The sequence below is a fragment of the Coptis chinensis genome, chromosome 4, assembly GCF_015680905.1.
Source record: "Coptis chinensis isolate HL-2020 chromosome 4, ASM1568090v1, whole genome shotgun sequence".
Taxonomy (NCBI): Eukaryota; Viridiplantae; Streptophyta; class Magnoliopsida; order Ranunculales; family Ranunculaceae; genus Coptis; species Coptis chinensis.
The window spans coordinates 101,384,262-101,409,746 of record NC_141459.1 but is presented as its reverse complement, the minus strand read 5'-3'; the positions used below and the strand labels follow the sequence as shown (position 1 = coordinate 101,409,746).

General features: G+C 34.4%; 2 protein-coding genes, 1 long non-coding RNA gene and 1 pseudogene across 4 annotated transcripts; 3 read left to right on the top strand and 1 right to left on the bottom strand.

Annotated features, from left to right (window-relative positions):
• The first annotated feature begins 1,944 nt into the window (after positions 1-1,944).
• On the top strand, positions 1,945-3,004 carry LOC147506323 (uncharacterized). Its single transcript, XM_086605740.1, has 2 exons — positions 1,945-2,551; positions 2,793-3,004. Exons 1-2 carry the CDS (start codon positions 1,945-1,947, stop codon positions 3,002-3,004), a joined length of 819 nt encoding a protein of 272 aa, XP_086461866.1.
• A 2,849-nt stretch (positions 3,005-5,853) lies between these two features.
• On the top strand, positions 5,854-7,017 carry LOC147506322 (uncharacterized). The gene has a single exon (XM_086605739.1). The coding sequence runs from the start codon at positions 5,854-5,856 to the stop codon at positions 7,015-7,017; it is 1,164 nt and encodes a 387-aa protein (XP_086461865.1).
• Positions 7,018-18,127: 11,110 nt separating this feature from the next.
• LOC147506321 (uncharacterized) lies at positions 18,128-19,726 on the bottom strand. Its single transcript, XR_015220790.1, has 3 exons — positions 18,936-19,726; positions 18,791-18,846; positions 18,128-18,655 (listed from the first exon to the last, which is right to left on the bottom strand). It is a non-coding gene; the product is annotated as an uncharacterized LOC147506321 (long non-coding RNA).
• A 397-nt stretch (positions 19,727-20,123) lies between these two features.
• Positions 20,124-24,702, top strand: LOC147506320 (bifunctional TH2 protein, mitochondrial-like; annotated as a pseudogene). Its single transcript, XR_015193687.1, has 7 exons — positions 20,124-20,625; positions 20,701-20,809; positions 21,713-22,003; positions 22,165-22,578; positions 22,714-22,978; positions 23,669-24,305; positions 24,403-24,702. The product of XR_015193687.1 is annotated as a bifunctional TH2 protein, mitochondrial-like (transcript).
• The last annotated feature ends 783 nt before the right edge of the window (positions 24,703-25,485 follow it).

Genomic DNA, 25,485 nt, shown 5'->3' with positions numbered 1-25,485 from the left:
TTTTCAAAATTTCTTATGTGACTCATCTAAACCCAGTTCGAAAGCGACGGGTTTGAGGAAAAACTGGCCGAGTCGAATGGTTGATTTTGGTAATTGAGTTCACAAACAGTAGAAACCGAGTTTGGAGTATGAGGCCCATTTGGTAACCGAGTTCTTGCAAAACCGAGTTAAGGTAACCTGACTCACTTGAAACCGAGTATGGAGCGCCAAAGCAAATTTTGAAATTACTTGGACAAGCTTCTTTGGACGTACTGTCTAGATAGGGCTGGTCATCGACTCGAGCGGTTCGCAAGTAACTTGAGCTCAGCTCGTCGAAGCCTCAACTCAAACTCGTCCGCGCAAAAGTATGAGTCAAGTTTGAGCTTAATTTAAAGCTCGTTCTAGATGGCGAGTAATTCGAGTTCGAGCTCGAGTAGTTCACAAGCTACTCGTTAGCTACTCGAGTCGAGCTCGAGCTTGATTAGCTCGTGAGCTACTCGTTTTATAAGCCTATACACAATCAAATCATTTATATATGCAAGTCCACAGCCCATGAATCTATCCCATTGGCCCATACCCACTTGCCCAACGCCCCAACATACTTAAAGACATAACCCATTGACCCTAACTACTAAACTTGTGCACAATCAAACCCTACACTCAACAGCCGCATCTCTTCTCTTCTAACATACTTATTCTCTTTCTTCAACTCAAAAACCATCAAAAGTTGTAAAAAGTGTTTTTGTTCTAATGGGTTTAGCTTGGTTATGGATCTGTTTTTTATCTTTTGTTATTGTGTAATGTCGTTAACAAATTTAGTACTTGAGATTTTGGAGAAAGGATTATTGATTCGTTTAGATTGTATTCTCTCTTTTCATATACATATGATGGATTCATTTAATGAAGCAGAATTTGTTTTGTTACTATATATGGTGGTTTGCTTTTTTCTTTTGTAGATTGTTATTTTTAAAAAAAAAATTGTGTGCAAGGAGATCATCAAAGGTTTTATATGTGGTGGTTTTATCATACTGTATACATCAAATTCATGCCAAATTGTGTTGTTTTCACAATTGCATCTCTTAACTTCAAGGTAAACAGTGGGTGACTACGACTGCTAGTTTTTTTTTTGTTCGTAGTGCAAAACGAGTCGAGCCAAGTCGAGCTTGAGTTATTAGTACAACTGAGCGAGTCGAGCTTGAGCCCCATATTAAACTCGAAGTTAAGTTCGAGTCGAGCTCGAGCATGTTCGCTAAATGTGTGAGTCGAGCTTGAGCATGCCAATACTCGACTCAGGTAGCTCGATGACTAGCCCTATGTCTAGAATAACTAATTGCACACACAAGAGAGAGGGAACACCACATCGGTAAAATCATTTGCAATAAAGATTTTTTTTATTTTATTTTTCTTATGTCATACTAGATTAATGTTTAAATCATCTTAAATGTTGCAAATTTTCTTAATTATGCAAGAATAATTTCTTGTAACCAATACTATTCTTGCCACTCTCTATTTGATCTGATGGTATCAGTCTTAACTTCAAATACTTCTTGTCCATATAAACTAACTTTTTCAAATTGTGTTTAACAATTCATTTTAGTTCGTTATAGAATATATACTGGAATCAAAAGAGGTAAGAGCATCATCAACGCATTGCTATTTGCAATTGTGACACATCAGCGTTTTTAGGGAATCAAAAAAGTCAAAAATGAATCAAATACCAACGCGAAACAAGAAAAATTCTTGTTTCCATTTCACACGGCTAAAGTTGTCCCGTGCAGACATGATTCTTTTATAAACGGCACAAGTTGTCCCGTCCATCAATTCCCCCCATTTTTATAGCGCCAATCCATTTTCGCGCCCATTGTTTCCCTCCACTTTCTACGTTATATATCACAGATGAATCACAGTTGAAGCATCCATCATTTCTTCATCTCCTCTCATCAATCAAACTTTTTATATTTTGTCATGGGTTCTAGTAGTCATAATAGCAATTGGTGCGAAAGAGTAAGTGAACTAATTTTCGACGATGATGATGAAAATACCGTAATCGTTCAACAAATGCAAAGTGATGCAGTTGTAGTGGCGTCAATGATTCCGGCTTTCAATGCTTTATCTGTACCAAAATGGGGTGGATCTGTTGATGGTAGAGAATACACTAACCGCGATCGTGTTGGTGCGCATGAACGGTTGGTGGCTGATTATTTTGCTGATAGACCAACTTATAAAGCAGGTAAGTTTCGTCGTAGGTTTCGTATGAGAAGACCACTTTTTAACAATATATTGGAAGTTGTCACTAATTTTGATTCATATTTTAAGCTTTCTTGTGATGCTCTTGGTTTGCCTGGGGTTTCGGGTTTGGTAAAAATGATAGCTGCAATACAGATGCTTGCTTATGGTTGTCCAGCTGATTCAATGGATCACTGGATAAAACTTGCTGAGAGTATGGCCCGAGAATCACTTCATCATTTCTGCAATGCAGTTGTCAACTGTTTTGAAGAACAATACCTGAGAAGCCCAACGGAAGAAGATGTAACACGTTTGCTTGTAGTAAGTGAAGAACGCGGTTGGCCAGGTATGTTGGGTAGTTTAGACTGTATGCACTGGGTATGGAAAAATTGTCCAACCGCGGTGGCATGGAACTCATTTGGGCCATGCTAGAAAAGCTTAATGATTTTGGAAGCGGTTGTAGACCGGGAGCTATGGTTTTGGCACGATACTTTGGAATGGCCGGATCGTGTAATGATCTTAATGTGTTAGATAATTCTCATTTATTTGATAATTTAGTCGGAGGAACACTCCATTGTTTTATCAAGTTAATAACAATCCTTACAATATGGGCTACTACCTTGCGATGGAATATATCGACCATGGGCTACACTCGATTCAAACAATCCCATCTCCTGCTACTCCTATGGATACTAATTTTGCAAAAGCACAAGAAGCAGCTCGTAAAGATGTGGAACGTGGTTTTGGTGTTTTACAGACTAGATTTGCAATTGTTAGCGGGCACGCTTTCGTCGATTAGGACGAGAGGAGCTCTATCCCGTATAATGAAGACATGTATTATACTTCACAACATGATTGTTGAGAATGAACGTAATGTACAACTTCCAAAGTGGAAACCACCTTCAGATGAACGGTTGCGGCATGAAGTTGAGATGCAGAGTAATGACCATCTGTTTGTGCAAAACATGGTAGCTAGGACATTAAGTATTCGTTGTGGAGCTACTAATCAACAATTGAAGAATGATCTGGTTGAACATCATTGGGCACGTTATGGTGCACGCCACAACCAAAGGAACAACTAATAAGTTTGTTTAAGTTTGTTAACTGTGTTTTTTAAGTGTGCTTTATGTATTTTCTATTAACTGTACTTTCATCATGTTTGTTTAAGTTTGATTTGTCTTAGTTGAATTTTCTGTTAACTGTACTTTCATCAAGTTTTGGTGCTTTCGTATTTTTCTTTAAGTGTAATTTTATCAAGTTTGTTTTGTTTAAATAAGATTGTGATTTGTTGAATAAGATTTGCACATACTTGAAATTAAAAACGTTACAACATACTTGAAATTAAAAACGTTACAACATATTTAGAATTAAAAACATTACAACATACTTGGAATTAAAAACGTTACAACATATTTGGAATTAAAAACGTTACAACATACTTGAAATTAAAAACGTTACAACATATTTGGAATTAAAAACGTTACAACATACTTGAAATTAAAAACGTTACAACATATTTGGAATTAAAAACGTTACAACATACTTGGAATTAAAAACGTTATAACTAAAAATCATCATCTTCGTATTCTTCATTTTCATCCCTCATAAATGGATTGGGAGAGCGTAGTTGCGTACCACGAGACTGACTAGCACTGTTTGTTGATCCAGAAGAAGAAAAAGACCCAAACGGTTGAGAATAATGAGTTGGAATGTTTGGACTAGGAGGGGTTGGAATGTATGGACTAGGAGGGGTTGGAATGCATGGAGTAGAAGAGGTTGGATAATTAGGAATAGAATGAGCAGCAGGAATACCTTGTTCTTGTTCAACCCACTTACGATAGATAGCTGCTTGCTTAGCTTCCCAAAATGTCAGTTGAATACCGCTAAACTTGCTTAGATCAAGCATCATGATATCTTGTTCTTTCTGTGCTTCAAGCCTCAATGTTTCATCTTCTTTTTCCTTTTTCATTGAGAGGAACATTTGTCGTTTTAGCTCTGTTTGTTCTTGCAGATATTTTGCAGTTGTAAGTTGATTGTCTCTGACCTCCTCCAGAGTTTGTGCCATTTGGTGTGCAACTTCATCAGCATCTCTTTTCTTAAACTTTCTTCCCTTTGGCCGTTTTTCTGATCCGGGCACTTCCCTCGATGGTTGACTTTCTTCATCTAACGAAATATTGGCTATTCCAATATTGTTAGCGGTTGATCCACCACTGATGCCACCACTAACATCACTACTAGAAGTGGTTCTCTGTTTTTTTGAACTACTATCACTTCTAGCTTGATATAAATGATTCCATTTTGGACTTAATATTAAAATCCAATAACAATGCTCAAATTTAAAATGTTCCTTTTGAACAGTTAAAAATATAGTATGAGCTCGTGACATTGTATCATCCGCATTAGTACCACTAGCATTCATTCTCAATTGTTGATCATAATAACCTTGAAATAAACTTACCGCATGTTGGATGATGTGAAAACGCGCTTGAACCGATCCACCGGTTAAGTGGTTGCCTGCATGACCAAAAGCCGGCTCATACGCTTTGTTCATTTCATCGGCAATTTTCTCAAAAAAAACATGCCTATTTTGGCCCGTTCTAACAACTGCATCTTCTGAAATAAAAATCCAACTATGACATAAAATTTCATCTTCAACAGTTGTGAAATTTTTTTGAACGACCTTGAACATAGGTATGTTGGCTGTTTTCTTGGTTTTGGTTTTCACTATTTCTACCACCTCTATTTCCTCTACCTCTAGATCTTTGTGAAGACATTTTGTGATTTTAGTGAAGAATAAAAGAAGAAAGAAGAAGATGAAGTGAATTAGTGAAAAATGAGTTAAGCATATATGGAATATATATAGGCCCAGTCCAACGGAACTAAATATAGCCGTTAATTCCAACGGTACAAAATCGAACCGTTTTAATTTTTTATTAAAAAAAAACAAAAAAAATGCTGGACGGCTAAAGTAGACCCGTGCACACATTTCTACTCTCGGACGGGTCTAGTTTTACTGTGCGAACCATTTCTATTTTCTTAACCAATTTGGCTCCACTTTTGACAATTCTTAAAATAAAAACGATCATTTGACAACGCGTTGGGGACGAAAATTGCTAAAAAAATTGTCAACTGTCACATTGAAAATAAAAAATAACAACGCGTTGATGATGCTCTAATGGGATATAAAGTTATTTAGAAATGAATGTTGGGGAACCAATTTTTTATTTGATATAATATATGTTTTTGCTCTATAGTTTCAACCTTTTACTCTTAATTGACATATTTCTATCTCTTAGATCTTTGTACTATTTCTAAAAAGACGGTAACTCGTAAACTAAATTTACTCACATGCATAATCGACATGTCCATTCCACCAACTTATTTCAAAAGCTCAAATTGCTTGAACTTTCAAAGTGCTAGAAATAAAATTTCACTTTAACCAAATAAATAAATAAAATTCGATTGGAATATAAGCACAAAAATTTTGGGACGTACCAGAATACTTTGAAATTGGGTAAAGAATGGATAGGGGATGTTAAAAAACCTCCTGACAAGGCATCCTATTTCTGGAAGGGCATTCATAGAACCTTTAATGAGATAAGTGGTGGCCTCATCTGGGCCATTGGAGATGGAAATGCCATCTCTATTATGAAAGACCCTTGGTTGATATGCAATGGAACCCCCACTACCTTGGAAGAGCTAGGGGTGGAGGTGCCAGCTTGGCAGAATAAAGTGGTCTCTGAACTGTTTAGTGCAGATAAAAGGGGCTGGGAGGAGACTAAGATTAGTCAATTCCTAGACCCAATTACCTGCCAAAAGATATTGGAGGTCAAAATCAGACCACAAGGTGAAGGAAATGATAGGCTGAGATGGCAAAAAGATAGATATGGAAGGTTTACTGTAAAATCAGCTTATCAATTCCTTCACTCTAAAGAAGAGGTAGGACAAAGCTCCAGCTGCAATCCCATCACTCTGAGGCAAATATGGAAGACTCCTACCCCAGCATACATACAACTCTTCCTGTGGAAAATGTATATGCAGGTGCTCCCTATGGGAGCAACTCTTGCTGAAAAGCATATGATAGGAGACTTTACTTGTCCCTTCTGTGCTAAGGAACAGGAAACTGCAGAGCATATTTTTTACAAATGTGAATGGGTACGAACTGTTTGGTTTGGATCTCAACTAGGGATGAAAGTTCACAAGGAGCAACAGGTGTCGGTTAGAGAAAGGTTGGATCAGGCAGTGAGGTGGAGCTGTAGCACAAACAATGAGAGAAGGCTGGCGGGGACACATATTATGTTCATGCTGCACCAAATTTGGCAAGCTAGGAATGGCATCAAGTTTGACAACAAAATGGCGAACAGAGAAGGAATAATCAGAAAGAGCAGAGGAGGAGCTGAAAAATGCTTTTTAGCATACAGAGAAGAATCTACCAATCCTCCACCTTTTCCTAACACTAATCTAAAGCAGATTGAAGCAGATTTTTGTAGCATTCCAAATGAAAGCATTATAATCAGATTTGATGCTTCGTTTTGCAGGAATACTGGATGGGCTGGAGCTGGTGCTGTGGCCACAGATGATGAAGGCTGTATTGTGGGGGCAGCTGTTAGGAGGTTCAAGGCCTTGGAGGCAGCAGAAGCTGAACTAGAAGGCGCAGAAGTGGCAGCCTTGCTGGCAAAGCAGCTAGGACAAAAGGACTTTGTGTTACAAGGGGACAACAAGGAAGTTATTGGAGCTCTACATACAAGTGAATGCAGATGGGAATGGGAAGGGGTAAAAACATGTATCACAGCTATCTTTGGTTGGAAGTAAATCTTTGTGTATAGGTGGATTAGTAGATCCTTCAATAGGGATCTGAGATGAACTAGCCGCATGGGCTAGAAGACAACTAGAAAGCTCGGATCTTCCTAGCTGTTTAGTGAACGCTAACTGTTATCCTATGTTTGTGTAATTTTGGTTAATATATAAGAGTATGATTTGTATCAAAAAAAAAAAAAAAAATTGGGTCATGGCCTACAAATGAAAGTTGGCGGGCAAAAAACCTGGATCATAAACCCAAAGACAAATTGGGTTCACTATTATTATTTCCACGTTGTTGTACACTTGTGTGGAAGTCTGGCACGCACTGCTCGAAGTTTAAACTGTTGGCCACTTCGCCAACAATCCAACATTCACGCAAAAGTCAATTTTGATGATGAGTTGAGACGTACAGTTCCTAATATCCAGAAACATTCTTACCAAAAACCTGAATCAACGGCTGAGATTAATTGAGGACCTTTGTATGTACAATTCAGTTAAACAAAAACACATTTCATCATTCCGTTCTAATTGATGATAAAGCCTTTAAGTAATAATAGGAATTCCACATAAATATCATTTCCTCTTGTTCTAATGTCGGCATATTGTATGGTATAAATATGGTATCGGCTATAGTTTCTTTCCCGGCGTTTTCTTTATTTCTTCTTTGTAGTTCCTTTTAGTTCAACGGATCAAGAACATGATGTTGTGGTTGATTATAGTGCTTTTCATAATAATTGCTTGAAATCTATTGCAGTTGGTTTTCCATTTAAACCTAGAACATTACCTCCTCATATATAGGAAAGCCAGGAATCAAGGTTTATCTCCAAAGTCCAAATAGGATGGCCTATTACAAGTTACAAGTACTATTTTTTTTCGTTTCTTTTATGTTTTAATGTGCCTAAAGCCAAAAACAATTTAGTATGTTAATTGCTAAGTAGTGGCATCTTTAAGTTGAAGTAGTGAAGTACCAACTTAAGTGAGATTATCTTTAGTGAGTTTAACCTTCTAAATTTATTATTGTAAAATAGTTCAAAAACTCGAAATTAAGGCAGAGAAAACTCAATCATAGAGTAGACTGTGGTAGATCACTAGATCATACTTTGCAAACATAAAAGCGTAGAGTAACACCAAACTGTGTGGTTTTTAAGCTGTTTTTTCCCATGGACGTTGACCCAAGAGACCAATTCCTTCAGAAATAATTTCTTAACTTGCTAGGAAAAAGTGCTCTCATCAAATGTCACAAAATTTAACTAATGTTACATCTGGGAAAAAACAAAATTTAACTAATTCGCAACAAAATCAACTAACATTTAACAAAATGATTTATCCTTCAATTTATCTGATATCTTTGAAACATGGATGATGTCTTAAAATAATTTCAGTGATATGCAAAATTTGAGACAATTTCTTAATTGGGCAAGGAAATATTTGTTATCTGGGCCCAATTGAGCCCATAAACTCGTTAAACAGACCTAGTAACCAAGTTCAATTGGAATTCTGACGTACACAAAGTATTTATTCCAAGAGTAAGTTTATGAGAATCTGAATTAGTTTAATATAAACATCTAAAAGAAAATGTGGCTAGGAGAAGATCCATAATTTAATTGTGATTTTTCAGATTGGTAAGGTATGTGACATTCTTAGTTTCTTATACTGACTTCAGCCCTGTTTTCACTTGGCATAAAGCCATAAACCCCTATAAAATTTTGATGGGCTTTAAGCCCAACTCACCGAGTTCAAGACCGATCTCGAACCAAATTTCACGTATTTGCGTTGGCGCTAATCTATAAGGTCGTAAGGCTGTCAATGGGTCGGGCCAGGCCCAAAACCCGATTGAATCCGAACCAATAAGATAGAGACTTAGAACTTAAATGTTGTCCGATAAGACTATTGGGCCAGTTATAGACATACTCCCGTCCGACCTGATAACGGTCCGACCGGAAAACTAAGGTTATTTTTTTAGTTTTTCAAATAAGTATTATTAAATTTGTAACTACTATTATACATAAAATGTTAAGAGGCTTAATGGATTAGTGTTGTAGCCACATATAAGGCTTTTGGGTTCGAGTCTTACTACATCGGACCCGGACTTGGACCTTCTAAATATAAATATAATTTGGATGGGACTTGGACATAAATGAGTCCTGTTCAAGTCCGGCCCGTTGACAGCCCTAAATAGGAGCCACAACTAATGAGTAAGTTGTGAACCGGGTAAATTGCCAAACCACAAAAGTGAACAAAATCGTGTACTAATCTGCTCGTCTCTTTCCTTTCTCTTTCTAGTTTTAAGCATCCTACCATCATTTGACTTGTGCTTAAACTCCATGGAAACTTCCTACATACTCACTCTCTCTTCTCTCCCACACCTTATCTTACATAGTTACTTTCTTCCATTTATTTCTCTTTTTAGAATCTTTTTAAAAGATGCACAAGTTATTTTGTTGGATTTCTCTAAATGCATCAAAATTTTCAAATGAGTGGTTTTTCCTTAATAAAACTTTGTATTATTTGCAAATTGCAATCCTTTTTCTTTGCCTAAAAATTCTTTCTACTCTATTTTTTTTTGGCTTATTGTAATATCAAATTCTAAATATGACATTTTTTAGTTAATGGGTATTATTTCTCTGTAAAAAAATCTTGAATTTCTTTTGCAATAATTGTGATTTGCGTTTAAATATTTTGTATTGTATTGACCTTATTGGTAAATGAATTGTTAGAGATTTTTTTATTTTATTTTATTTTCTGTACAGTCTAACCAAACAATGAAAAAAAATACAACCAAACATCCTTACACACCATTCATATTTCGGTTAGTTACATACATGCTTGTGTCACTCTAGATTGTGTTGGGTCACCTAAACTAGGTTGGCTACTACAAATATTTCTACTGCCAAACAGAGTCTCAAAAGAACCGGAAACTGGTTAGAATAGTGAATAGAGAGTATTGTCTCCCCCATTCAACTCTCCACCAATCCCAACTGAAATTTCTACACTCTAAGTCCACCATTAACTCATCCCATTAATCCACCATCTTAAACATGCTACTCTCATTTTACATTTTCAAGACCAATTACAATAAACTCTCGGGTCTCAAGCACTCTCATTATCTCATTCTCCACCATTAATCTCCACCAAAAATAAAACAAAGCAAGTAAGTTTATTGCCACCACCACCAAACTTCACAAAGAACTCTTCTATTTACAATTTGCTTTTCTATCTCTCTTCTCTTAGTTTTAATTCATATAAGAGAAAGGCTAAACAGGTTGGCAACATGTTAACTTTATATAGTTGGGGGTGCCTAACACAAATTATGTTTTTTAGGTCAATGGAAAACTTGTAATAAATTTTTTTTCGGGTCCACCCAACACAAAATTGAAGGTGCCCATAGCGAGTACCATCTATAAATACATCCATCATTTTAAAGTCTTTCTTCTTCTCCCTCCAGAACACTAAAGCTCAAATTCTCAACAACTTCAACAATCAACACTATTGATTTCAGGTAGATCCTATTTTCGAGAACACGTTTTTCTTCTTCATTCAACACTGCTAATTTTTCACATAGATCTCTTATCTCCTACTTCATTCTTTTTCTTCTTCTTCTCCGATCCATCATCCTCGTTTTTTTTTTCTTCATTCTTCTTCTCCTTCTTCTTTTCATTTTAATTGTTTGAATATGATTTCAATGGATCTAACAATTTGATTTAACCAGGTTACGAGAATTTCACAACAAAAAAATGGCTAGTGAGGTTTGAAACTTTGAATCTAAAATATAGATTTGTTTAGTTTGTTTGGTTGATATGTTAACTAGTTTAAATTTGTTTTGTCTGTTTAGGGATCAGAATGTGGAGAAGAAGTATTTGTTGAAGGAAGAGGAGATATGACTAGTACGGAAACCAAAATAATGGAGAATTTTGTCCAATTCAATAGACTTGTTATCGAAATCAATGATGTAACTCGAGTTTTTGTGGAAAACAATCTTCCAATACCACGTCGGTTAACACATACAAAGACTATCTTGGATGTGAAACAAAGAAATTGTTTCTCTGAATGAGTTTTTGGATTTGTTAAAAACTAAAATTGGGTATTTGAAAGTAGGTAATTGATTAATTTGAATTTAAAGATTGGGGGTGTTTGGATACTATTTATTTATTGTCAATAAACATTTATTAGTGAAAAAAACATTTTTTTAAAAAACAAACATGTTTGGTCTCTATTTTTGTAAAAAGTAGTTTTTCACCCAAAAAACATTTATTGGTAAAAAAAAACATGTTTTATGATAAATAACAAAAACTTGTTTTTTAAGTGTAAAACAATTTTTTCTTCTCACTTTCTCATCTAGCTCCGAAGGCATATGGATTGCCCATTAGTAAAAAATATCGAGATATGCTAAGATATTTCGAAAAATATCATGAAATTTACTAGTTTAATAAAATAGCTTTTAAGAAAAAACATCTCAACCAAACATGTTTATTTAAAAATTGTTTTTAGATCCAAACACCCACTTAAAAGCTATTTTATTATATTCTAAAAACAATTTTTAAATAAACATGTTTGGTTGAGATTTTTTAATTTCTTAAAAGTTATTTTATCAAACTAGTAAATTTTGTGATATTTATCGAAATATATCGGCATTTATCACTAATGGGCAATCGATATGCCTTTCTAGCTCGATGAGAAAGTGAGAAGAAAAAATTGTTTTTAAACTTGAAAAACAAGTTTTTGTTATTTATCATAAAACATGTTTTTTGGACCAATAAATGTTTTTTGGGTGAAAAACTACTTTTTACAAAAATAGAGACCAAACATGTTTATTTTTTCAAAAAATATTTTTTTAGTAATAAATGTTTATTGACAATAATAAATAGGATCCAAACACCCCTTATAGTTTTGGTATTTGTTGTGTTTTTGGTAAAGCTTGTTTGGGAAAGGTAATTGTGCATAAATACTTTTGGAAATGCAAACATTTCAGAATATCGATTAATAAATTTTGTTTCGGTAGTTTGGAGGTTTCGGTATTTTGTATATATTAACATTCTTTTTAAGTGCTTATAAACTCATCAACATTCTTTCCGCGTACCATGGCCTTTGATGTGTTATGGAGTTGATGACATTTAACTTCTCTATGCAGGTTTGGCTCTTTTTTGTTCTTAAGCCAATTTCGGACCAGAAAACGGGCTCATAGGACAAAATTGCGTTTTAATTTCGCTTTTAGTTTGGTTACACAAATAATTAAGGCTCCAAGACAAACCGGGTTTACCACTGTAGAAAGACAATATTACCTTTATTTAACTTTTTATCAGTTAAATCAAAATCAAAATATTGTGGCTATTGGGGAAAACTCCCACGATTTTTCAAAGCACACTCACATTTTATGTTAGAACTAACATGAAAATTTTAATTTATTTCATGTTGTACACATACATAGTGGTGTTTGCATGTTTGTTGAACATATGTATATTGGTGTGTGCATGTGTGATAGGAGTGTTTCCATGTTTGTTGCACACATACATAATGGTGTGTGCATGTGTGGTATACAGTTATACACATGCATAGTAGTGTTTGCATGTTTGTTATGCACATGTGTACACATATATAGTGTTTGCATATATGTTATGCACATGCATAATGATGTTTGCATGTGTGTTATACACATGCATAATGGTGTGTGCATGTTGATAACCACATGCATAGTAGTGTTTGTATGTGTGTTGTACACATGCATAATGGTGTGTGCATGTGTGTTGTACACATGTATAGTGGTATTTACACGTGTATTGGACTACTACTCCAAACTTAAAAATATAATCAATGATAACAATATCGAAATTGAGTTAAATCGCACAATTGATTAACACAAGATTCGAGGATTTGAAAATGAAATTCAATTGTTGTTCAGTTGTTTGTCAAACCGGTGCCGAAATCGACCCAATTATTTTTCAATTATCAATAATGTAAAATTGAAAAATAAGAAGAGTGTTTGTCATAAGAGAATAAAATGTTTTCTTATAGCTTAAATCACTAATCACAACACACAAATCAACTAACTCAAATATGAAAACAACTAGATCTCAAAAAATTACAAGTTTCTAGTTTGAGTTTTTTCTTTTTTGCTAGATGGAGAAGGAGATAAATATTTTCTCATATCTTAACTCACTAATCACAAGTTCACAACACACAAATCAATTACCTCAAAGATGGAAACAATTAAATCTCAAAAATATTTTACAAGTTTCTAGTTTGAGTTTTTTTTGCTAGATGGAGAAGAAGGTCATAATTGGTATTAATAAAAAAATAACTTGCTGATGTCAGCCCGTTTTTGTCCTAAAATCGTAATTATTGGTCAACCATGTCTAAAACTGAAATTATTGGTCAATTTATGTGTTTGGGCCTAAATTTGTGATTTTGGACTTTTCTTTTCCGTCACTCACTACTATTTGTAATGGAACTCATTTTTCAATTACAATGTTATAGATTTGTATATATATTATTGGGATTATGCTTGTAATCATAATTGAATACCCATTATAAAAAACTATGTTGTTAAGCCTCTGTGCCAAGGGGTACAACAATAAACTTTAGTGAAAAAGTTGCACTCATTGTCAAAGGGATCCCTAGAGCGGTGCCAAGTGTCGTTGAGAATCCTAATGCCTTGTGTCCCTAGAGCTGTGTTTTGTGTTTAGTATGTAAAGATGACTTTATGATTGTATTTTGTCTTCTCACTTAATAAATTGAAATTTGAAAGGATTATTGTGTAAGAAAAACAGCTAAAAAAAAAGTTTCACTAAGACTTAAACCAGATAATCCTGTAGAGGGTAGGTGGCGCTTCATTAGTGCAAGGCCTAATCCTCTTCAACTAGCATAGATAAACTACATCATAGGATTTCTTTCTTTCTTTCTTTTCATGAGGCTGTTGCATTTTGTTTCTTAAAACATATGTATCTATGAGTTGTATACTAATTAATAATATGTTTCCTCATACCAGTTATCTTGAAGGTGATTGTATTAGACTATTAGCTCATATTGGGTCTGCCATCTTTAATGGACCTATTGTCTATCCTGAAACCAGTACATTTAACTTTTTGCATAATGTCCACTGTTTTCTTGGGACATACTTTTGAATATTTAGATTGGAACATCCAAACTGCGAAATTTCGGGAATGGATTCAAATTGTCAGATAAATGAATTGTGATCTTTTTGTTTGTACTAGGCTAAGTCACAAATACTTTTCTTTAGTTACATAACTAGATTTTGGACCCGGGCATAAGCCCGGAATCTATTAAATATTTTGTGTGCTGAAAAGGTTTTACAAAATGTCTCACACAAATTTTCAAATCATAATATATTTTTATTGAAAATAAACTGAAATACGTTAATGAGCAGCGATTATGGTGCATAAGTACTTGGAAACTAAGGGATCAAATTGAGATAGCCTTTTTACTTTGTGGTTTAGGATATTAATCCATAATTTTCAAATAGAATTATCTTAAACTCGATCTAACTTGTATAATAGTTTTCTTAGATTTATGGTGATTTAGCGGTAAATTTTCGAATCAAAATATATTTTTATTGAAAATAAACCGAAATACATTAATGAGCAGCGATTATGGTGCATAAGTACTTGGAAACTAAGAGATCAAATTGAGATAGCCTCTTCACTTTGTGGTTTAGGATATTAATCCGTAATTTTCAAATTGAATTATCTTAAACTCGATCTAGCTTGTATAATAGTTTTATTAGATTTATGGTAATTTAGCGGTAAATCATTACCGCTCGGCTTACATACTAATGTGTACAAATCATTAAAACAGATTAATTGTTTATATATTCTCAAAGAATACACTACTCACACTTGAAAATATTTATCACATGAACGTGTCCTATGAATGGGTGCCATTATATTAAATTATTCTAAAAAATATTAGAAACTATGCATAACTATGAGATATGAAAATTATATTAATTACTCATTTAAATTTCTTGCACTACTCTCTATAAAAAGAAAGCATCAAACCTTGATAAAACTCATCGACTTCTTTTTATTGTTAGGTTTAATAATAGAATTTTGATTGAAGTTTTGTAAGAATGTCCAATGTGGAGAAGATAATATTGAAGCTACTTGAATAGCAAGGCATTGCCAATCACAATAAAAGAATTATAATAAACACTATTTAAAATGCAAAACTATATTTGTCGGGACATTTATTCCCCCTACATATAATACAAATATGTTTTAGGGTTATTAGTTCAATGCATTTGCATCAAATTTTTGATTTTCCATTAAATATTCTTTGAGGTTAGTTTAATGTAGTACGTTGCATCCAGTTTCCAGTTTCCAATTTCTCATTAATTATTCTTTGAGGTTAGTTCAATGTAGTTGCATCAAGTTTCCAATTTCTCTTTAATTATTATTTGAGGATAGTTCAGTGCAATTGCATCCACTTTATGATTTCACATTAGTTATTCATTAAGGTTAATTCAGTACAGTTGCATCCAGTTTTCGATGTTTCGTTAATTAGTCTTTGAGATTAGTTCATTGCATTTTCATCTAGATTCCAATCTCCTGTTAATTACTCTTTGAGGTTAGTTCAATACATCTGCATCAAGTTTCTGATTTTCGGTTAATTGTTTTTCTAGGTTAGCTCGATAGTTTACAATTTCTATACCGTTTGCATACATGTAAGAGTCTATTTTTATAAACTCACTTTCGTTTTGAGTTCCTAATTACTCGTAATTACTCATGTGAGAAGGCAAAAAAAGTGGACATTTATGCTTTGAGGTCAGTGCGATGCAGTTACATCCGACTTTCAATTTCTAGTTAATTATTTTTTGAGGTTATTTCAATGCATTTGCTTCCAATTTCTGATTTCCCGTTAGTTAATCTCTATTTTAGTTTAATGCATTTGCATCCAATTTTTGTTTTTCCGTTAATTATTCTTTGAGGTTAGTTCAATCTGATTCATCCCAATTTCCAATTTTATGTTAATTGTTTTTTTTTTAGGTTAGTTCAATGCATTTTTAAATCAAGTTTCGATTTCCCTAATTTTTTTTGAGGTTAGTTCAATGCAGTTACATCAAATTTATAATTTCTCGTTAATTATTCATTTAGGTTAGTTCAGTGCAGTTTCATCCATTTTTCAATGTTTTGTTAATTAGTCTTTGATATTAGTTTATTGCATTTGGATCCAGTTTCTGATTTTCTGTTAATAACTCTTTAAGGTTAGTTCAATACATCTACATCTAGTTTTTGATTATTTATGCTTTGAGGTTAGTTCGATGCAATTATATCCGGTTTCTGATTTCCTGTTAATTATTCTTTGAGATTATTTCAATGCATTTGTATTTAGTTTCCGATTTCCCACCAACTATTCTATGAGGTTAGTTTAATGCAGTTACATTCTGTTTTTGATTTTCTGTTAATTATTATCTGAGGTTTGTTTGATGTATTTGCATACTGTTTCTGATTTCCCGTTAAGTATTTTTCAAGAATTTGCATCCAATTTCTAATTTTCCGTTAGTTATTATCTGACGTTAGTTTAATGCAATTGCATCCAGTTTCCGATTTCTAGTTAATTACCTTTTGAGTTTAGTTTATTGCATTTGCATAAAGTTTCCGATTTTCCGTTAATTACTCTTTAGGCTGAGTTATGTATTTGAATCCAATTTCCGATTTCTTTTTAACTATCCAATGTGGTGTGTAATACCAACTTTTACTGATCCATCTGTAGTATCATTGCAAACACTACAGTTCCCGATTTACTATGTGGGATCATTGAAGATTATCCAGTTCCCGATTTCCCATTAATTATTCTATAAATTATGCATGACTCACTATGTGGAATTTTCAAAGATTATCTACGACGGGTGTTGTTATATTAATTATTCTGAAAAATATTTGCAAATATGCAGAACTAATATATATTAATATTGTATTGATCACTCAACCAAATTTCTTATAACGTGAAAACCTCACTCTCTATTAAAAAAAAATAACACACCTTTGATAAAACCCTTCAATTTCATTTTGTTGTTTAATAATAAAAGTTTAATTGAAGTTTTGTGAGATTGCCTAATAAGGTAAAGTTCGTATATATTGAAGCTACTTGAATAGCAAGAAGTTCACAATCATACAAAAAGTGATAAGATAAACACTATTTTAAATGCAAAACTATACTTATCGAGATATTCTCACAACATATAACCCAACTATGTTTTGAGGTTAGTTCAATGCATTTGCATCTAGTTTCTGATTTTCTATTATTTATATTTTGAGATTAGTTCAATGTAGTTGCATCCAATTTCCAATTCCCGTTGTTTATTTTTTTAGATCAGTTTAATGCAGTTGTATCAAGTTTTTTTTTATTTTTCTTTAATTATTCTTTTCGGTTAGTTTAATACATTTGCATCTAATTTCCAGTTTCCTATTAATTGTTCTTTGAGGTCACTTTAATGCATTTGCCTCCAGTTTTTGATTTCCCATTAATTATTCTATGAGATTAGTTTAATTCATTTGTATCCAGTTTCCGATTTCTCGTTTATTATTTGATAAAATTGTATTTGTATATAGTTTTTGATTTCTCATTAATTATTATTTGAGGTTAGTTCAATGAATTTGCATCCAGTTTCCGATTTCCCATTAACTATTTAATGAGGCTAGTTCAATGCATTTGCATCAAATTTATTTTTTGAGATTAGTTCAGTGCAGTTGCATCCGGTTTATGATTTCCCATTAATTATTTTTTAAGATTAGTTCTACGCATTTCCATCATGTTTCCAATTTATAATTAATTTTTCTTTGAGGTTAGTTCAATACAGTTGTATCCAGTTTCTGATTTCCCATTAATTTAATCTTTGAGGGTTAGCTCAATGCATTTGTATCCAGTTTCCGATTTTCCAATAATTTTTTTTTTATGTTAGTTTGATGTATTTGCATCCAAGTTTTGATTTTCCATTAATTATTCTTTGAGGTTAGTTTAATGCAGTTGTATCCATATTATAATTTTATATTAATTACTTTTGAAGATTAGTTTAATGCTTGCATTTGCATCCACTTTCCGATTTCTTGTTAACTATTATTTGAGATTAGTTCGATGCATTTACATCCAGTTTTCGGTTCTCCATTAATTGTTTTTTGACCAGTTTCCGATTTCTTGTTAAATATTATTTGAAATTAGTTCGATACATTTGCATCCAATTTATTTTACATATATATGTGTCCACGTTCATTTTCAACAGTTTATTTTATCCAATGTCCTAATACTCTCTCTCCCTCTCTTTTTCTTTCTTTTTTTTTCTTTCTTTTCTCTGCTCTACTGTTCCTATTTATATCCTCCTCCCTTCTTTCCTATCCATTGATCTCTATCCTATCCTCTGGTCCACACTGGCACACCTATCCTCTTAGGGTTCCGCGGCCTTGCTGATGTACCCCCCGTTCCTTCTCTATTAAGTTGTCTCCTCTTTGACTCTGACCGCTCTCTTTCCACATGCTGCTGTACGGCCCGACCACTTTTGCAGAGCCGCGGCCTCGATCCGGTGTTTCACGCCTTCTTTTTCTTATATTACTTCGGGATGGCGGACATGCCACCTCGATAGCCCAAAAAGGGGTTAATACAACGACCTCTTTTTTCAGCCCCTGAACCCAAATAGAGAGACCTGAATAAGGGAAAGTGTCAACAATCTTATTGGAGAGTGAAAGTTGTCAATTGTCTTAAATATTCACACACAGATAACAGTAAGGTTTTGAGATTTTTAAATCAAGAAGCATGGAGAATGATCGACATGACGAACCTCGATGGAATCTTTTGAGATTTGAGCCAACCTTAAGTTGACGTTTGGAGAATGATCTGACCTGCCAAGAAGAGAGATTAGCAAAAAAAATGGATCTTCCATTTAAAATATAACAAATTCATTTTAGGAAATGTGTGATATATACCTTTCTTCTTGTACTTGAACAGAGTATTAGAGTATTGATTATTCAAGCAAAATCTCTTATTGCTAAATCACCCGACAGAAAAGTCTCAATAATCCTTCGTTTCCCTTAGATATCCTCTATCTATCTATCTACCTATCTGTCTCTCTGCGCATTGGCTGTGAAGTGTGAAGTCAATTTGGAAGTAATCCATCTTGGTGTACTTGTAATACTTCTTTTGATAATAATGAAATAACATTTTATCAACAAAAAAATGTAACCATACAATAGAAACACAAAACCACAGAGACGTAAAAAGTAAAAATAGTGGAGGAGCACCAATTCCAGGATGAGGATATTGAATTCAATCAGAAAAAACAACAGATGAATGTATCATGAACTATACCAAGAGATACGTAACAAGGTGCAAAATTGATCCACATATTCCTACTGACTAATACTGCAAACACCTTAACCAAAGCTTAGAAGTAACAACCAATCCATGTGATTAAAAACTAACCAAATCACTTGTCAAACAAAACCTAATGCATCAATACAGACCAAGAAAACCAATCAATTTCAAACATTATAGCTCCAAAAAAAAGAGTTCGTGAAGAATATCATTCAGACATTTAACAACCACATTACTTTGACCTTTTCAACTCATAAGTTCTCCAGAGCATGTTCTCACTCACCATCCTCAGGTTGAAGTTTACTATTCGACACTACCCTTTAAATTTTGCATGGAGTTTATTAAACAATTTATTTTTGTTTAAATTTTCTTTTGATTTGTTGTGATCACACATAGAGGAAGTGAGAGAGACGGAGAAGAGAGAGTTTAGATAATATACTTGATAGTGAAAAGTCTACAATACCCCCACAATTGATAGAGGAAAGACGAAATTGCCCCTGTGACTTACGTGAAAAATCTTGTTCGATGCTTAGAACCCTTTTGGATCCGAACTGTCTGACTTTCAATATTAACTGGGCGGACATCCCTTGAAATAAGCCCATTGAAATTGGATTTCATCAAATCTTTTGTGGGCACTTTTATTTATGTCTTAAGGTTTTACGTAATCAACTTCCGCACATTTTCAATAAAAAACCGTTTACTAGTCAAAACTAACCTTGAAAATCAACCTAGACCAGTCACCAGTCCAAGTCTAATAAAGGGTAACCAAGTCTAAAATTCTAATTTTTCAGCCCATCCTAATTAATTTTCACTAGTCTTTTACTCAGCAGTCACGAGAAGACCCTGAATACAAAACTTACCCACTTTACCCATCTCCGCCGGCCGCCCTTTTCTCTTTCCTCTTTTTCTTTTTTCCATTCCTATAAATACCCCTCCCATTTTCATTCCTCTCATTTCACTCCCCTCTCTCTTTTTCATGCGTTTCCTCAAATCCATTTCTTCTTCTCCACTCTTCAAATCTATCCCTTCCTTTTCTTCATCTTCAAATCAACTTTCTTTCTTCCGATCTTCTTCTTCTAATCTCAAATCATCATCATTATCATCGATGGGAGTTGTGGCGGTATCAGGTGGAGATGAACAAGGGAGTATAGCGAGAAGGTTTTGGATTAAGTTTAAGAAAGAAACAGTGTTTAGTTTGTATACACCTTTTGTTGTTTCATTAGCTTCTGGTAATTTGGAATTGGATACTTTCCGTCATTATATTGCTCAAGACGTTCATTTCCTTAAAGCTTTTGCTCAAGCGTAAGTCACTTTATTCAATTCTTTAATTTTATTCTACTTGTGGTTTAAATGATTTATGTTTTTTTGGTTATTTAGGTATGAATTGGCGGAAGATTGTGCAGATGATGATGATGATAAACTTTCTATTCGGGATATGAGGAAGTCTGTGATTGATGAGCTTAAAATGCACGCTTCTTTTGCACAAGTAAGTTTATTTGATTTTACCAATATTATTGCAAGATCTGTAGATGGTGACATTTCATTTGATTTGAGGATAGTGAAATTGTAGGAAGAAACTTTGTTAACGTCATTTACAAACACAAACAAGTAGTTCAAACTGAAAGCCCAAGTTATGGAGGAGGCTGACTAGGATCTCATGTTTTAGGTTCCATTCCATGTATTTGTGAGGTTTTCAGGGGTCCACTACTGTGGTCTGTAGGACCGAGGTGATTTTTCGCAGTTCAATGAAGAGTTCTATGATCTATTTGTTGTAATAAGATAAGAACTCACCCACTTTTTGAGTGTGGGAAAGATTGTTTAAAGTTGTGTTTGGTAAATAAAGTTGTTGGTACTGAAGTGATGGTTAATGAACTAGACAAGGTGAGAAATCAGTCAATAAGTTTCTCGGTATGGAAAGTGTGGTGCTTTAAAAATTCCGTTTAGTAGCTAGGCACTAAACATGAGCCTAGTGCAGCCAAAGGAGCAGACCCTAACTAGGCACTGGACGTGAGCCTAGTGCCTAGGCAGTGGACCTAGGTGCGCCTAGGCTATGCCATCACACTGGTTAAAAGTTACCTTATTTGGCCAAGCTAGCACCATTTAAAACCTTCAATAAACTTCTATTGTGTAAAATTTTTATCTAGTTGTGAGATAGGGAAAGAACTTGTGTACATCTCGATCTTTGTCGTGTTTTGTTACTGAATGAGATTCATGTTTATGCTGAACTACGAGTTAGTGTTGTGTGGAATTCGTTGTTAGCAAGACTGTAAATAAACCCTAGTTTTATATTTAGAGTATATGTTAGTTTGTTGTTCCTTTTGCATTTAATTCGTAGGTGATGTTACAGCATATTGGTCTACATTTTGAATAGAATCAGTTGTGGATGTAGGAATGGGGTTTTGATCCTGCAAAAGATACCAGTGCCAACTCTGCGACAGTAAAATACACTGAATTTTTGTTAGCTACAGCTTCTGGGAAGGTCGAAGAAGGCAAAGGTGTTGGTAAAATTGCAACTCCGTTTGAGAAAACTAAAGTTGCTGCTTATGCACTAGGTGCTATGACACCTTGCATGAGGCTCTATGCCTTTTTGGGTAAGGAGCTAATGGGGCTTCTGGATCCTGCTGAAGACAGTCATCTCTACAAGAAGTGGATTGTCAACTATGCTTCTGAAAGTTTTGAGGTTTGTTTCCTTCAAAGTTATTCACTTGTTTGTTATCGATGATATCTTCCTTAGACTGATTTATGAGATAAATGTGTGATGCTTGTATTATTGTATTGGCATGAAATGGTTTATTTTTCCAAGCACTGATCAATGTAATTACTTTGGTCTTATTTTATCAGGCATCAGCTCTGCAAACAGAAGATCTTCTTGATAAACTAAGTGTCTCTTTGACTGGTGAAGAGCTTGAAGTAATAGAGAAGCTTTACCACCGAGCCATGAAACTTGAAATCAATTTTTTTTCAGCTCAACCGATTACTCAGAGAATTGTTGTACCTTTATCCAGAGCGTTTGATCCTACTGGCTATCATCTCTCTATATTCTCAGATTTTGACTTGACTTGCACTGTTGTTGATTCCTCTGCAATTTTAGCGAGATTGCTATATTGACAGCACCAAAAACTGATCAAAATGATCCTGAAAAGTCACTGGTTCGTATGTCATCTGCTGATTTGAGGAACACTTGGGGTCTCCTTTCTACACAATATACTGAAGAGTATGAACAATGCATCGAAAGCATTCTTCCTAGTGAGAAAGGTAAATAAGGTGGTATAATAAGTTGATAATTTCTCTATGCAGATGGTATAATATATAGCGCCGCGATTGCTTGATTCAAGATAAAAGTTAATAAAATGTTGCTCAGGATGTTTCCCTTCTCCTGTGATTTTGCAGCAGGAGAATTTAATTCTGAAGGTTTATGCAAAGCACTGGAACAACTTTCTGACTTTGAGAAACGGGCAAACTCAAGGGTAGTGGAGTCTGGGGTACTGAAGGGTATTAACCGAGAAGACATTAGGAGAGCAGTGAGCATGTTAAACTCCAGGATGGTTGTACTGGGTTTTTCAAAAGATAATAAAGAATGAAGAGCTAAATGCAGATGTTCATATACTATCATATTGTTGGTGTGGTGACCTCATTAGGTCAGCATTCTCATCAGGTATGTTCTTTTTGTATTAAAAAAATATCTGGTAGTTGTAGTGGACATTGCTCATAGATCTATTTGGTTTCTTTGGTGTACTATTTTAGTTCTGCTTTCTTACATTGAAATGTTTCAGTGTCAATGAAATCACATATATAATGTGAGTCTCAGTCAACTTTGAACTGATTCTAACAAACTACACAGTGTTTTCCTTTAACCAAACCTCTGTCCACTGGCCTGTTGTATGGGAAATTGCATCATTCTGGTGGTTTCTTGTCGACATAGCTAAATATGCTGAGACACTTGGGCAATGGTGGTTAAGAGCAACTTTTTTATATGTATTCTTAATGAATGACACCTTTATTTATTACCCAATTCACTACAACTTTACAGTAAAATGGAAGATTTCCTTACATTAACTAAGCACATTTGAAAGCTTTCAGGCGAATAATTAAACTGTTGAGCTCAAAAGCTGTGCGAAATCTTAATTAGTCTTTCTCTTAATACCAGCTTGTGGCTGTAGTTCTCCTGCTAGAAGATTTCTTTTCATGTAGAGAGACTGAAATTTGAATTAGTTGGTTAGTCAATACAAAAAAAAAAACTAATAAAAAAAATTAGAACAGAAACAAAAAAAGCACAGTCACAATTTCTACAGTTCCTCATTATTCCGTAAAATCACACTATCTAAATTGCTGTTTTCTTAACCAGGGGAGCTAAATGTTAGTCTGGATATACACGCAAATGAATTCGCTTATGAAGCATCCATTTCGACGGGCGAAATTGTGAAGAAGGTGGAGTCTCCCCTAGACAAGGTTAAAGTTTTCAAGGAGATCAGGGAAAAAGCAGAATGATAAGGCGAATCACTTGTCTGTCTATATTGGTGATTCAATGGGTGACTTACTTTTTGCCTTTCGAAGCAGATGTAGGTATAGTGGTTGGTTCAAGTGAAAGCTTAAGGAGATTGGGGAGTCAGTTTGGTGTTTCTTTAGTCCCATTGTTCTCTGGTTTGGTGAAGAAGCAGAAAGAATTTGGTGGTAGTGAAAGTTCTAATTGGAAAGGGCTGTCTGGCACGCTCTATACTGTCTCTAGTTGGGCTGAGATACATGCCTTCGTTTTGGGGCCGCCATAGAATCGTCTTGTGCTGATGCTCTCTGTCTCTCATTCACACTCTCACTTGTTTAGAATATATTTCAGAATTCATATGTAGTAGTAGGATACATAGATACAGATGGTGGCTAATTTTACCAAGTGCCACAGGTCAACTGTTGTTTTTTTCTCTACAGAGACTGCCATCTAGAGACATGTAAATGTTGTGCTTCGATGACGACTGCTAATACAATTGTTGGTATTACCGATTTACTTGTCCTTTCCTTTAAGTTCTATTAGTTATATTTTATTCTCCAGATTGTTACATCGGCTCATTTTGTTTTCTGTGTCTGCAGATATTGGGAGAAGACAGGTGGTGTATCAGTAAGCAAATGTCTCAAGAGGTGGAGGGATTGTAGGAATTTGTTTACTACTAGATTCTGGTATACAAGAATTCTTTTCTTATATTGCTACTCAGATTTTTGAGGAGATGGCAATTTAGGAGGTACATGGGTCTTCAGTATCTGTACTCTGCTGATCCCAACAGTTTTATGGTTGTAATTGAACTGGAAAAATCACAACAGTCAATGATATACTGATGTACAGTTGGTACTTGATACCCATTGATCTTTAAATGCAAAGTGCTGAAATATCCATTCCTGTTGTTACAGTTTTCATCCCTGTAGATTTTGACTCTTGTATTTGGCTCAGTTAATCACAATCAAGGATATGGGAAATTTAAATGCGTTTTAGTAGGCACGCCCTCTTTTTTGCTAGGTTAGTAACTCCCAGAACGTGTGCTTTGCTCAATGCTCGTAATATCATGAGTTACGAGATGTCTTTTTCTAAAGATGTAATTTTATTATGACTTTTTTTTTTTTTTTTTTTTTGGTAACTTGGTAGATACAAATGTGATGTGTGAGAACCTATAAGCTTTGCCATTCCCTGGTAAGGATTCAGTCCACTCTTTCCAGGTTGTACCATAAGCCTTCCCCAGTCCTTCCTTTTAATAAAGCGTCTTGCCTTTTCTAGTTTTGGACTTCGGATGTGCTAAACCCATGTTCCTTACGTGCTCGGGTTGGCTTCTATATATAAGAATTTAGATTATTAGATTTTAAATTTTGTAGCAGATGTGAAATCATATAAAATGGTTGCATAAAGTTTTTAATTAGTTCTAGTGTCTAGTTCCTTTCTCTATTTCCAAACCTGATCATAATCCTGTCGAGAGCGCACTATGTTGTCGGTTCATAATAATAAATAAATTAATTATAACATGAAATTTTGGATGGCACTCACCATCACCCTTTTTCCTAGGCCTTTTGGAAAGTATATAGGGTTGATATTCCACTAAGCTATCGATTGGATTTTCACCAACAACTATCGTCGACCTATAAATTGAAATGCCATCATCGTCCACCTATAATTGGGCCTGGTTTGAA

Excerpts from the sequence above, each read along its gene's own strand:
- LOC147506323 (XM_086605740.1), top strand. The coding sequence starts at position 1,945 with ATGGGTTCTAGTAGTCATAATAGCAATTGGTGCGAAAGAGTAAGTGAA. Across the intron at positions 2,552-2,792 it reads TGAAGAACGCGGTTGGCCAG|TTAATAACAATCCTTACAAT; the intron begins GTATGTTGGGTA and ends TGTTTTATCAAG.
- LOC147506322 (XM_086605739.1), top strand. The coding sequence starts at position 5,854 with ATGAAAGACCCTTGGTTGATATGCAATGGAACCCCCACTACCTTGGAA.